At 38.8% G+C, this 13,816-nt stretch overlaps 1 protein-coding gene and 1 long non-coding RNA gene across 3 annotated transcripts in view; one reads left to right on the top strand and one right to left on the bottom strand.

The window, feature by feature from the left end:
- LOC117595450 lies at positions 1–370 on the top strand. Its single transcript, XR_004576738.1, has 2 exons — positions 1–127; positions 254–370. It is a non-coding gene; the product is annotated as an uncharacterized LOC117595450 (long non-coding RNA).
- Positions 371–3,036: 2,666 nt separating this feature from the next.
- Positions 3,037–13,816, bottom strand: part of LOC117594271 (alpha-2-macroglobulin-like) — a 103,473-nt gene continuing 92,693 nt past the window's right edge. For both annotated transcript variants that reach the window (XM_034291568.1, XM_034291567.1), the window contains 18 exons: positions 13,336–13,462; positions 11,736–11,857; positions 11,554–11,605; positions 11,075–11,158; positions 10,777–10,953; positions 8,500–8,575; positions 8,125–8,281; positions 7,869–7,943; positions 7,304–7,466; positions 6,878–7,068; positions 6,391–6,606; positions 6,132–6,256; positions 5,816–5,906; positions 5,634–5,702; positions 5,220–5,325; positions 5,032–5,073; positions 3,280–3,399; positions 3,037–3,153 (listed from right to left, as the gene is read on the bottom strand). In XM_034291568.1, coding sequence (XP_034147459.1) covers positions 3,311–3,399; positions 5,032–5,073; positions 5,220–5,325; positions 5,634–5,702; positions 5,816–5,906; positions 6,132–6,256; positions 6,391–6,606; positions 6,878–7,068; positions 7,304–7,466; positions 7,869–7,943; positions 8,125–8,281; positions 8,500–8,575; positions 10,777–10,953; positions 11,075–11,158; positions 11,554–11,605; positions 11,736–11,857; positions 13,336–13,462 — 1,962 coding nt within the window. In that variant the 3' untranslated portion in view covers positions 3,037–3,153; positions 3,280–3,310. The remainder of the gene's footprint in view (positions 3,154–3,279; positions 3,400–5,031; positions 5,074–5,219; positions 5,326–5,633; positions 5,703–5,815; positions 5,907–6,131; positions 6,257–6,390; positions 6,607–6,877; positions 7,069–7,303; positions 7,467–7,868; positions 7,944–8,124; positions 8,282–8,499; positions 8,576–10,776; positions 10,954–11,074; positions 11,159–11,553; positions 11,606–11,735; positions 11,858–13,335; positions 13,463–13,816) is intronic.

The following is a 13,816-nucleotide window of genomic DNA, read 5'->3' as shown; positions in this document are numbered from 1 at the left end:
TCTAAAGTCCAAACGATCTACGAAAATGGAAAGACGGAGGAAATTATACAGATTTACGAGATACCACGCGTACCACTGTTACCAGAGACTTTCTAGTCCACTGGTGCCGGTCAAGGATGCCCCCTAGGTAAACACCAGCCCCTCTCTAACACATTCCTTTTCTCATCCAAACATGATGTATTCCTTTAATCAGTAGGAATACATCAATTCAAGAAATTTCCCTGACAATGCTGACTAATCTTTGTGTCTGCAGATAAATGAAGAAATGCATTCCAGAGCATGGCCCACCTGTGTACACTGTTCTTATTGTACCATGGAACTGGCACTCAGTGGAACTGGTTATTCAATAAAGCCTTGCTTTGCACATCAATGTTGTGATTATTTATTAATTTATGGTTTATTCATTGGGTCACTGTTTGTGTCAAAGCATGCATGTATTTCAGGATTCTGCATTTTAAATCTACTTATAAACTTAACACAAATTGTAATATCTCTCACTAAAGCCTGTCATATGGAGATTCTAGTTTGCTTACACAAATTATTATCAATAACTATCAATCAGTCTAAAGGTACCATTCATCTGCACATACCGCTGGTTATGTTGTTCCTGATGGGTTTGTGTGCATCAACAGTACCTCTCACATGTTGCATGCTGCTTCAAATATGTACAGTTGCTAAACTGTACCCAAAGGCCAGGTATTGTAAGTTAAGACTTTGCACATGTATGTAACGCAGATGGCACTACTGCCTTCTGTCACGTCCTGGCTGTGCCCCTAGCCATCTCTGCGCTGGGCTCGGGGCATAGCCAGGACAGGACAGGAGGTGGCCTTTAGCCACCTCTACTCCTTTTTTTGGTTTCCCCAATTGGAGGCAGGTGTTAGTTATTGCCTCCAATTGGGGACCCTATTTAAGTTTAGTTTGTAGGCCCCAAGGCGTGGTTCATTTTGGTTTTGTTTGTCCTGTGTAAGGAATACCCACGTCACTGGTTGCTGCCGTTTTGTTTTGTTGGAGTCCTTCTTTCCTTTTTCATTAAAACATGGATTACCCTTGTGACCTTCAGTCTGCGCCTATGTCCTTTAACCACCACAGCCGTGACACCTTCCCATCTAAGGGTTACAGCTTCTTTCATTTCCTAGTCTTAACACTTATTGGTAAGCACTAATGACAATCCAGAAAGGAAGTATTGTCCAATACCCTCTCACTGTAATAACTAGGCCTGGTGTGAGACACTGTATTAACTAGGCCAAGTGTGACACAACAAATTGCAACCAATAAACAACAAGTGCCACTTTGTTGTTACTATTTAGACTTTTGTAATGGTGATTGGTGGGGGTAGGCTTGATTGATTGGGCCGTTATATTGGTTCTTCAAATTATTGGAGATAATAATTGCAAGATCCAAATAATTGACTAGTTTCCATTCATTCTAAATGTGTTCATCTGAATGTCAAAGTATGTTTTTGTGTGGCTAAATCCATTTGTAGCTTTCTTGCTAAATATGGCATTGGTTTACTTCATGTTCTCCAAACCAACCAGAACTAAAATTATGAAATTTGAGTACATTATATATTTAAATATTTGTGATTTTTTTTATGCATCAGATTTAGTTCATGCCTCAATTCAATACAACCTGGATGAAATAATATTGTACATATTAAAGATATCAGATGGCTCAGTCAAATAAATTATTCAAATGTCAGAATATGAATAAAGAACATATATTTTCATTTGTTTCTAGATGGACAACGTTTGCTTAGATTACATTTTGTTGGAGAAATGTATTACCTTTCCTTTCAATGTTTGTACTATATCTTTGTTTTTCAATCCAAATGTGAACACTCCCCTGCATTTTCTTGTTACATGCATACTTTTTGTTATTGCAACAATGAAAGCTGGTTTGTCTCAAAGTGGTTTATGATCCGTTTATATTGAAAACACCAAATAGCTGTCCTGCTACCCTGAAAAGCAGCACGATGATGAGCAAATCATTTCTCCATAATCTTTTTCACAAATCGTATTGACATTCAAAATCATGCATGGTTTTATAGCTGCTTATTTTTACAAAAGTAAAAACCTTATTCAGACTTATCAAAATGAAAACTGTAAGTGTGACTTGGTTCACTACATTTCTATCAAATTTTTCAAAACATTGAAAGTGCAGATATGAAATGAAAATATGAATGAAACATTTGTCGCTTTCTGTGTATCTGAACCTTGGAACGGAGTGATCATTATCAGGGAGAGCATGTTTTTGAAAAAATGTTATACAGTGCCTCTACATGGAATATTGCCTCAAACTGTATTATTGGCCGTTTCTTGCAGTCAGAAAACTGTCACAGGCTCAACATTTAAATACACTGGAAAACAACGGTAAGTTTTACTAATTCATGCACTCTGCTAGCCCACCACTGATTTTCATACAAATGTATGCAGATTCAACTTTCTTCGCGATTTTGGAAATTGTTGTAGACAATCGTCAAATTCGCCTTGCATGACAGAACAGGCAGGTGTGATTTGACCGCAAATAAACTTCAGGATAAAATGGACAGTATTTTTCCTCTGGGATTAGAACCAGCTACCTTTTTTCTTTCCCAAAACATTTGACAACTAGATCGCTCCAGCCTGATTCCAGCCTGCCACCACAAGTAAAAATGTACGTTCCCATTACTTAAAAATAGTTTTTGTATCTTATCATATAGAAGATACGCACTGCCAAACAAACAAAGAAATTTATAATTTGTTATCATGCACAATAGCAGTAATTTCACTGTCCTTAAAAATATGAGTAGGCCTATACTTGAAAAACTTAATATCAAATTGCTAAATGATGAATGGTACCTTTAGACTGATTGATAGTTATTGATAATAATTTGTGTAAGCAAACTAGAATCTCCATATGACAGGCTTTAGTGAGAGATATTACAATTTGTGTTAAGTTTATAAGTAGATTTAAAATGCAGAATCCTGAAATACATGCATGCTTTGACACAAACAGTGACCCAATGAATAAACCATAAATTAATAAATAATCACAACATTGATGTGCAAAGCAAGGCTTTATTGAATAACCAGTTCCACTGAGTGCCAGTTCCATGGTACAATAAGAACAGTGTACACAGGTGGGCCATGCTCTGGAATGCATTTCTTCATTTATCTGCAGACACAAAGATTAGTCAGCATTGTCAGGGAAATTTCTTGAATTGATGTATTCCTACTGATTAAAGGAATACATCATGTTTGGATGAGAAAAGGAATGTGTTAGAGAGGGGCTGGTGTTTACCTAGGGGGCATCCTTGACCGGCACCAGTGGACTAGAAAGTCTCTGGTAACAGTGGTACGCGTGGTATCTCGTAAATCTGTATAATTTCCTCCGTCTTTCCATTTTCGTAGATCGTTTGGACTTTAGACAATGCCATCAATGCATTCATAAAGGAAAAATAAAACGTTGTTTTCAGATGAGTACATGTTATACAGGTGCTGGTCATAAAATCTGAACATCAAAAAGTTGATTTATTTCAGTAATTCCATCCAAAAAGTGAGACTTGTATAATGTATACATTCATTCTACACAGACTGATATATTTCAAGTGTTTATTTCTTTTAATTTTGATGATTATAACTGACAACTAATGAAAACCCCAAATTCAGTATCTCAGAAAATTACAAAACTGTGAAAAGATTCAATACTGAAGACACCTGGTGCCACACACTAATCAGCTAATTAACCCAAATCACCTGCAAAGGCCTTTAAATGGTCTCTCAGTCTAGTTCTGTAGGCAACACAATCACGGGGAAGACTGCTGACTTGACAGCTGTCCAAAAGACAACCATTGACACCTTGCACAAGGAGGGCAAGACACAAAAGGTCATAGCTAAAGAGGCTGGCTGTTCACAGAGCTGTGTCCAAGCACATTAATAGAGAGGCGAAGGGAAGGAAAAGATGTGGGGGAGATTCAGAAAGAGTGGACTGCAGCTGGAGTCAGTGCTTCAAGAACCATCACGTACAGACGTATGCAAGACATGGGTTTCAGCTGTCGCATTCCTTGTGTCAAGCCACTCTTGAACAAGACACAGCGTCAGAAGCGTCTCGCCTGGGCTAAAGACGAAAAGGACTGAACTGCTGGGTTATGTTCTCTGATGAAAGTAAATTTAGCATTTCCTTTGGAAATCAAGGTCCCAGAGTCTGGAGAAAGAGAGGAGAGGCACAGAATCCACGCTGCTTGAAGTCCAGTGTAAAGTTTCCACAGTCAGTGATGGTTTGGGGTGCCATGTCATCTGCTGGTGTTGGTCCACTGTGTTTTCTGAGGTCCAAGGTCAACGCAGCTGCCTACTAGGAAGTTTTAGAGCATTTCATGCTTCCTGCTGCTGACCAACTTTATGGAGATGCAGATTTCATTTTCCAACAGAACTTGGCACGTGCACACAGTGCCAAAGCTACCAGTACCTGGTTTAAGGACCATGGTATCCCTGTTCTTAATTGGCCAGCAAACTCGCCTGACCTTAACCCTATAGAAAATCTATGGGGTATTGTGAAGAGGAAGATGCAATACGCCTGACCCAACAATACAGAAGAGCTGAAGGCCACTATCAGAGCAACCTGGGCTCTCATAACACCTGTGCAGTGCCACAGACTGATCGACTCCATGCCACGCCGCATTGCTGCAGTAATTCAGGCAAAAGGAGCCCCAACTAAGTATTGAGTGCTGTACATGCTCATACTTTTCATGTTTATACTTTTCAGTTGGCCAACATTTCTAAAAATCTTAAATAATATTCAAATTTTCTGAGATACTGAATTTGGGATTTTCATTAGTTGTCAGTTATAATCATCACAATTAAAAGAAATAAACATTTGAAATATTTCAGTCTGTGTGTAATGAATGAATATAATATAAAAAGTTTCACTGTTTGAATGGATATACTGAAATAAATTTTGATGATATTCAAATTTTATGACCGGCACCTGTATAATAACACATTTGTGCAAATTAATAAGAAAATGTTATTTCTCAGCATTTATAATGGAGCTCACCAATATCACATGGGAAGTCATATTCTGTCTCAGCCTGGTCACCTGGAGGAAACAAACCATGTTACTTCTCAGTACAAAGAGATTAAATCCTGATAACTCAAAGTTTTACTTCAACGTCCCATTGGCATAAATGTTGAATTTATTTGAGAATGAAAAAACATTTTGTAGAGGATTAGATATGAATTTACTTGGCTGGTAGTAGTCATAGATTTTGACCACAGCTGGTTTTAGATTCTTTACTGGGAGCTGCTGAACGATGTCTAGGCTGCAGTAATGGGGCACGGCTGATTGTAACTGTTGGGGAAAAAATCACAATTATGAAATGCACTAAAACAGAAATGTTCCACTAATATACCTCACTATATTTTCTGTCTAAACAATACACAAACCTGAGTAGCTAACATACACCATATACTGTATGATTACCTTTAAATATTATTTAGAGTACCATCACATATTGTTCAACATGTACATTGATATCATAGCAGTAGTTGTGATACTATAATAGTTACTGCAATGTACAAATTATGTTTGTTGGTTTCAATGTATATTCATTGTAAGTCTACATTTAAGAGTAGTTGAAATGGGTTGGTTTGTCTCACCCCTGTCAAGTACAGTAAAACATGGTCATCTTTGGTATCGACACGCTCCACAAGAAGGTAATTCTTCATCTGTAAAGACCAGCCATTCACAGATTATTCCTATTTTGACCACAGAAACTGAGCTCTGTTACATCCAAGTTTACATGTAAAATGTTAATTTAAGGCCTATTATAAAACCTCACCTCCAACAAGGATTCTGGGACAGGGGAAAAGCCAGACAACATTTTCATATCCACTATAATCATATTGGTGTTCTGTTCTTTTCCTTCATACCTGTTAGAGAAAAGATAGAGAAGACCATAAACCTACAGAATATTCAAGTGTAATTTTGACTAAAGCATAACAATGAAAGAACTGGAGTGATTGTTAATTTAGAAATTATTGGATTCTGTCCAGTCAGACACACTGCATTTAGCCAGGGAACAATTAAAAATACGTCCAGACAAAAGTTTGTTAGATTAATAGACTTTTTCATTTCACTCAGAAAATCATCCTTACTGGAATTGAATATTCAGCCTGACTATTTTTCTCTTAGTGTCGCTGTTACACTCAACTTCTGGTATGACCTGAATGCTGAGCGATGTGTCAACTGTAGGAGTAGGGATGTTGTAATGCTGTGACAGCTAGAAAACAACCAAATGAAATCAGTTAATCAGCCCTGGTCATATTCAACTACATATTTAACAGCATTTTAAAATATATCAAAAACTTAACATAAATGCCTGGGGTCTAGGAGTAAATGAAGGATTGGGCTGACCTGTACTGAGGCACAAGCACTGCCCTTCACCTCCACAGTGTACTTCCCAGCCACATCCTGCAGCTGGCGCTCCTGGTAGAGAAGCTTGTTGTTCTGGTTCACATCAAAGACATTCTGTCCCCCACTGGGAGATTTTACTGTCACTGTGCTGGAGCCCTCTTTACTGAACACCTTGGTGGAGTAGAGAGACAGGGCCTGGAGGGCCACCACTGTGTCCTACACACACACACAGACACACACAGACACACACACACACACACACACACACACACACACACACAGTGAACAAACAAAAGCAAACTCAGCCTGTTTTCTGTTATCCTACTATGTGTGATTTTTCTTTGTGCCTCTTCTCTGTTAAAAATCTCTAATCCATTAATTCTGATGATCTATTTTGGATGCAAGGTGTTTTGTAGATGTAGTCTGATTGTAGTCAATCTCAAACAGGCACATTGTCTCACTACCAGCACTGCTGTTTTGGACTCACCTGTGTGGAGGAGAAGCCACCATAGGAGTTCTGCTGCTTCACCAACCACCTGACTATGCGGGAGGAGTAGCCCAGATCAGCGGTAGACAGAGGGGAGGCACTGAGGGACGCCAGCAGAACATAGGAGCTGATCTCCACTGCCAGAGAGGCTGAGGTCTCTGAGGAGGTCTGGTTCCAGTGCAGGAGACCCCCTGAGGAGAACACACATGCATAGACACATCAACACTCATATACCAACACACACACTACATAAACCTAATCAGAGAACAAGGACTAATGATTCATCAGACACAAGACTAAAATGTGACTTTGGTGAAAAGCTGTGTAAGATGCATTTTATCAAGAGTATTTTTCTGTGATTCTGAGTAAAGAACAAACCAATGAGGTCTAGTATTCAGGTCTACAGTACAGAAGAGCATGTCTCACCCTCTTGTAAAGCAATCTTGTCCAGGTGCTGCAGAAGCAGCGTCCGCATCTCCATGTCTCCTGCCAGGGTAAAGGTGTAGGCTAGCAGAGCAGTAGTGTAGGTGTTGGACAAATCACTGGTGGAGTTCCTCAGACAAGACAAGCTGCTGTTCACAACAGGATCCTTATGCAACACAAAATGTATATTATTATTAGAGTCCAGAAAGTGACTGCATTTATCTTCTGTTGGGTGCCTAAAATGAACCAGATCATTCAGCAGTTCAGCAGCATTAAACGTTGCTCTGGATTAAATAAAATTACTAAAATGTAAATGCAAAATGTGGTTTGCTGTTATGAGAATAGGCAGGTGGAGAAAATACAGACTCTGTGCTACATCAGGGCTAGGGGGTGCTATAGCCAAATCACAAATCTGCGTAGCCCCAGTTAAGCCCCCTCAAGCATTTTTGTATTTATTTTATAAAACATTAAGTTAATAACCAGGTATTCTGTTAGTACCTCCTCGGTCAAACTCTCTCTTAGCACTGGGAGAGAAAAATCCCAGCGCCAAGCCTGAGAATATACTTACTGAAACTGACATGTTGCTCTCCAGCATTGAGGCAGTTATGTAGGCTGTAAGAGTTACTTCATCAGACACCCCACCCTAGAAAACATTATGCCAAAAACAAAACCTTGTGAACATCCTTTACATAGCATGGTTTGTTTAGTGGGTTATGGTTTGTATGGGTCAGTCTTTACATTAGCAATGTAAATAAACAGACAAGGGTTGACTGACCAAGGACCCAAAATATATATTTTTTCTCTCTTTTATTTAATATCTGTACCTTCATTCGGTTGTTAAAGAGTTCCCCAAGTCTTAGGAAACAGCCATTTTCTTTTTGTTTCTCTTCCAACCATGTCGTGGTTTCCTTAATTTTTAAAGGATCTATATAGATAAAAGACTGTGCCTTGCTAAAGGATCTCAAGACAAATGCAGTCAGCCTGTGAACAAAGAACATGTGTGAAAACTTGATTTGAATGTCTCACTATACATCCATAAGAAGCCATAAATACAATTTGAATTTGCATCATTCATATCTTATTTCAACTCCTGCCATAAAAAATTTGATCGAATTTGTTAATATTTGAAAGAAAAATGGCTTCCAAACAAATTCTTATATTGCTTAAGTCATTAGTCGAAATACAATCCCAGTTCTCACCAAGTGTTTCCAGATCCTTGGCCAAATGTGCTGTAGGCCCCATCTGAATGCTTGTAATTCAGCTGCCTTTGGTAACCTGAGTCATTGACAGTTAAAATGTATTTTTTTAAATGTTTATCTCCTTTCCTCATGGCCATTCTGTTTGGCTAGTCTTTTTCAAAGAGAGATTCTGCCTTCAGCACAAGCTGTTTTTAACATACTTATTGATGATTATGATTGTAACAGCTCTGGGATTATGGTTTATTGAAGCTGTGCATACCCTTCAAGATATGTTGAGTTGCGGGTGATGTCAATACATTTACATAAAAAGGAGTGGCTATGTATCAGAACAGTGATTCTAGAAAATCAGGAAATCCTTGTCTGGTGGGAAAATATTATTTTTTTATAGTTACAAATTAATAATGCTTTAGAAAAATGTATAAGGCAAAATAAATCTTTCTGGAAATGTATGAATCTTTTCAACATTATTCATGTCTGTGATACACCAATCAGCCATAACATTATGATCACCTGCCTAATATTGTGTTGGTCCCCCTTTCACCACCAACACAGCCCTGACCCATCGTAGAATGGACTCCACTAGACCTCTGAAGGTGTGCTGTGGTATCTGGCACCAAGATGTTAGCAGCAAGTCTTGTAAGTTGCAAGGTGGGGACTCCATAGATCAAATCTGTTTGTCCAGCACATCCCACAGATGTTTGATTGGATTGAGATCTAGGGAATTTGGAGGCCAAGTCCAAACTTTAAACTCGTTGTTGTGTTCCTCAAACCATTCCTGAACCATTTTTGCTTTGTGTCAGGGGGCATTATCCTGCTGGAAGAGGCCAATGCCATCAGGGAATACCATTGCCATGAAAGGGTGCACATGGTCTGCAACAATGCTCAGTTCTGTGGTACGTGTCAAAGTAACATCCACAAGGAATGCAGGACCCAGGGTTTCCCATAAGAACATTGCCCAAAGCATCACACTGCCTCTGCTGGCTTGCCTTCTTCCCATAGTCCATCCCAGGGCCATGTGTTCTCCAGGTAAGCGATGCACATACACCCAGCAATCCACGTGATGTAAAAGGAAACGTGATTCATCAGACCAGGCCACCTTCTTCCATTGCTCTGTGGTCTAGTTCTGATGCTCACATGCCCATTGAAGGTGCTTTCGGCAGTGGACAGGGGTCAGCATTGGCACCCTGACTGGTCACAATTTGGCCCCTGTCAAAGTTGCTCAGATCCTTACGCTTGCCCATTTTTTCTGCTTCTAACACATTACCTTTGGGGACAGAATGTTCACTTGCTGTTTAATATATCCCACCCAATGACAGGTGTCATGATAACGAGATTATCAGTGCTATTCACTTCACACAACAGTGGTCATAATGTTATGGCTGATCGGTGTATGCCTTACATTTCTAAAAATGTATAATAATTAAAATAGTAAAATATATGTAATGTAGTTTCTTGCAGAATACTTTGGCTACTTCTCTGAACATTCCTTTTTCTGAAAAACGTGTGCAGATAATTCTGTCTAATTTGTCTTAAATGAATGAGTAATCAGCAGTAAACAATATAGATTCCTTCTTCCTGTCCCCAATACATCTATTGTAGTCTGTTGAGTTGTTCATTTGATAGATTTAAACGAAAAGTATTGAAATTGTTGTCAACCATGTTATCTCTATTTAAATAAAAATGCAACATGTAAGGTGTTCGTCTCATGTGTCTGGAGGTGAATTAAAATATCCCACAAATCTACGTCATGGTGAGGAATAATAGTTTGCACATTTTCATACCTTATAGTTATTTTTCATTTGCCTACATAATCAATTGACATCACAGTTTTGCCATATTAAAAAGCTGATGAAACTGGATTTCAAGTCATGTGTAAATCCATAAATTATGTCCTATTTCATTAATTTCCACTGTCTGATTTTCATTTTATGAACTATAAATCAGTAAAATCTTTTAAATTAATGAATGTTGCATTAATATTTTAGCTCTGTAAATTTAAATTATATAATGTTAAAATGAAATAATTAAGGCCTTTGAACAGTTTTGGGGGGAAAAAGAGAGATGCCTTTGATGTTGGTTGATTTTTATCTTATTAAAAGCAATTATGTTGTTGTCTTTACAGGTACTGATACTTTGGTCTATCAAAATCTGGTCTATTTATAAAATATTTTCTTAACTGAGAAAGTTTTTTTAAATTGAGTTTTTTAAATTGAGATTCATCTAGTTTTCAAAATCACTGAAGATCATTTACTGATTGAAAGCAGTGTAGACTCTTACCACTAGTGAGAAACTTGGTGGCCTTGTCTCTGATGGCTGAGGTGAGCTGCTCTGTGTTCCTCAAGTACTCTAGGATGTAGATATTGGGGGCAAGAAGCGCCATGTTCTGCTCTCCGCACCCATATGGCATCTGCAACAGTCCATCCAGGTTCTTGAGGGCGCGGCCCAGAATGTCCCCTATAGAAAACATACAACATGCAAAACTCCCCTCTTTAGAAAACAGCATGGAGAGGGATTGCTTTTCACAAACTAAATCTTTCTAAAGCCACCACCCAACCAGAACAATAATATATTTTACCCAGGACTGAGACTGAAGCTCGAGCAGATCCTTCTACCACAATCATGGGCAGTTGCAGTTCCACCTCCTCTGTCAGAGCTTCTCCTGTGGACACATGACAACATGACCAAACAGAGCCAGAGCAAGGACAGATGCAGGGGCGAAAAGGGGAACTAATCATATAGGGGCCTAACGTGTAGAGGGGCCCTCGAAAATGTTTGAATCTTGAATAAAGTGGGGAGGGGCCCTCAGAGACTGCCTGTGTACAGGGCCCAGAATGTTGTGCTACACCCCTGGACAATTGTGTTTATATGACATAGAAACCAATTGGATATGTTTTACCATGGAGGAGATCAGGTCAATTCAATATGTAGTTTATTGAAATGAATGTAAATAATAACCTAAATAGAACAGTGTTGGTTTCTTGGACCCAGATCACGTTTGGTGCTGTATTTTAATTAAATTCTGATGGATTAGATGGTTGATACTGCAGTACTGACCAGATGGACACAGCAACCAGTTGTAGGTTTTAGTTTCTTCAGTTCCTTCAGCCTGACAGAGGGATTCATTTCCGTCAGAAGCAGTAACAGTACTGTAAAACTAGATGGTTTCTGTGTAATAGTTGGTAGATGTGACAGAATAGTCCCAAGACATTCAAATGTTTGACTAAAACAGTAAATACCTTCACTAGCAGGCTCCGTGTGACTATGTCAATGTGTCCTCTCTCTGGTACACTCACAATCTCATTGTCACAAGCAGCATGTGACTGGACAGCCTCTGCACTAATGGTCACATTCAAAACCCCTACAAAAACACATTGACAGAGACTGGAACATCAAAGGTCAGCACACAGTACACAGATAAAACCACACTACAATAAATAAACCAGAAGTTTTCGTTTGTTATTAAGGTACTTTACCTTTCAATGTACAACCCTGTTTCCAGAAAAGTTTGGACGTTGTGTAAAATGGTTATGAAAACATAAACCTAAGATGTGCAAATCATTGGAACCCTATATTCAATAGAAAACATATCAAATGATGAAACTGAAACATTTTATTGTTATTGTATACGCCAACAAAAGACTGGAAATGTTGTATAATCCTGGTGGAATATCACACAACTAAAAATGTTAATTGGCAACAGGTCGGTAACATGATTGTGTATAAAAAAGAGCATCCAGGAGAGGATGATTTTCTCAGAAATAAAGATGGGGAGGGGTTCACCACCCTGTGAAAGACTACATGGGCAAAAAGGGGAAACAATTTAAGATGAACGTTTCCCAACATACAATTGCGAAGAGTTTGGGGATCTCATGAGCTACTATACATAATATAATAAAAAAAATGTAAACAAGGGACAATGCCGAAAACTAATATTGGAATGGCAATGATCTTCAGCCGTCAAGTGAAACTGCATTAACAACAGTGGAAATCACTGCATGGGCTCAGGAACACTTCCGAAAGCCATTGTCTGTGAATGCAGTTTGTCACTGCATCCATAAAGGCGTGCCTGTAAATCTCTACCATGCAAAGAAGAAACCAGATATAAGCCAGATCCAGAAACGCTGTTGTGTTCTCTGGGACCGAGCTCATTTAACATGGACTGAGGCGAAATGGAAAACTCTCCTGTGGTCTGACAAATGAAAATTAGAAATAATTTTTGGGGATCATAGATGCTGTGTCCTTCAGTCTAAAGAGGAGAGGGACCATCCGGCTTGTTATCAGGGCACAGATCAAAAGCCAGCATCTGTGATGGTATGGGGGTGCATTAGTGCACATGGCCTGGGTGATTTGCACATCTGTGAAGGCACCATTAATGCTGAACACTATATACAGGTTTTGGAGCAACATATGCTGCCATCCAGACAACATCTTTTTCAGGGAAGGCCTTGCTTATTTCAGCAAGACAATGGCAAACCACATTCTGAATGTATTACAATAGCATGGCTCCGTAGTAAAAGAGTCCAGGTGCTAAACTGGCCTGCGTGCAGTCCAGAACAATCAACCATGTAAAACATTTTGCGCATTATGAAACGAAAAATATGACAAAACCTTTTTTGAAACATGTTGCTGGTATCAAATTCATATATATTTTTCCAAAAACAACAAAATTTTTCAGTTTCAACATCTGATATGTTGTCTTTGTACCAATAAAACATAGGGATTAAATGATATGCACATCAATGCATTATGTATTTATTTGCATTTTACGCAGTGTCTCAACTTTTGGGGAAATTGGATTGTACAGTAAGCATGGTTAAATGGTGACTTCCATCTTACCAAGGACAGAGGGTGACATTGTCCAGCTGAAGGTCTTTCGTTCATTGGCACACAAGCATGATGAGTACTGGACGTCATTCAAGGGTGTGAGAGTGTAGTCCAATGAGGGAGCTGGAGTCACTGCAACCTGTCAAATAGGAACACTGGGAAGATGACTTGGAAAACACAAGAATGACACCTAGCTAGAGTAGGGTGGCAAAACCTAGTCAATGCAGGATTTTTCTCCATGGACAAACAAACAGTAGCTTTGTATCTGGTTTTGGAGAGTAGCACTTAATAAAATATGACCAATGATTACTTATTACTGAAATTGCTTGACTCAATTGTATTGTTAAAAATAATCACTTATCAGTTTTAGGGGAGAATGGACTTATTAGTTAAAATCCAGGATGGGATGTGTAATAATTTCAATATGAGGAGAGGCCATCAATCTAATCCAAGTTCCAAGATCCTTGTGAACTTTTCCTGCTGCACAATCGAG

The sequence above is a fragment of the Esox lucius genome, chromosome 1, assembly GCF_011004845.1.
Source record: "Esox lucius isolate fEsoLuc1 chromosome 1, fEsoLuc1.pri, whole genome shotgun sequence".
NCBI lineage: Eukaryota > Metazoa > Chordata > Actinopteri > Esociformes > Esocidae > Esox > Esox lucius.
Note: the sequence above shows the minus strand (reverse complement) of the source record. Positions and strands in the feature narration are given on the sequence as shown.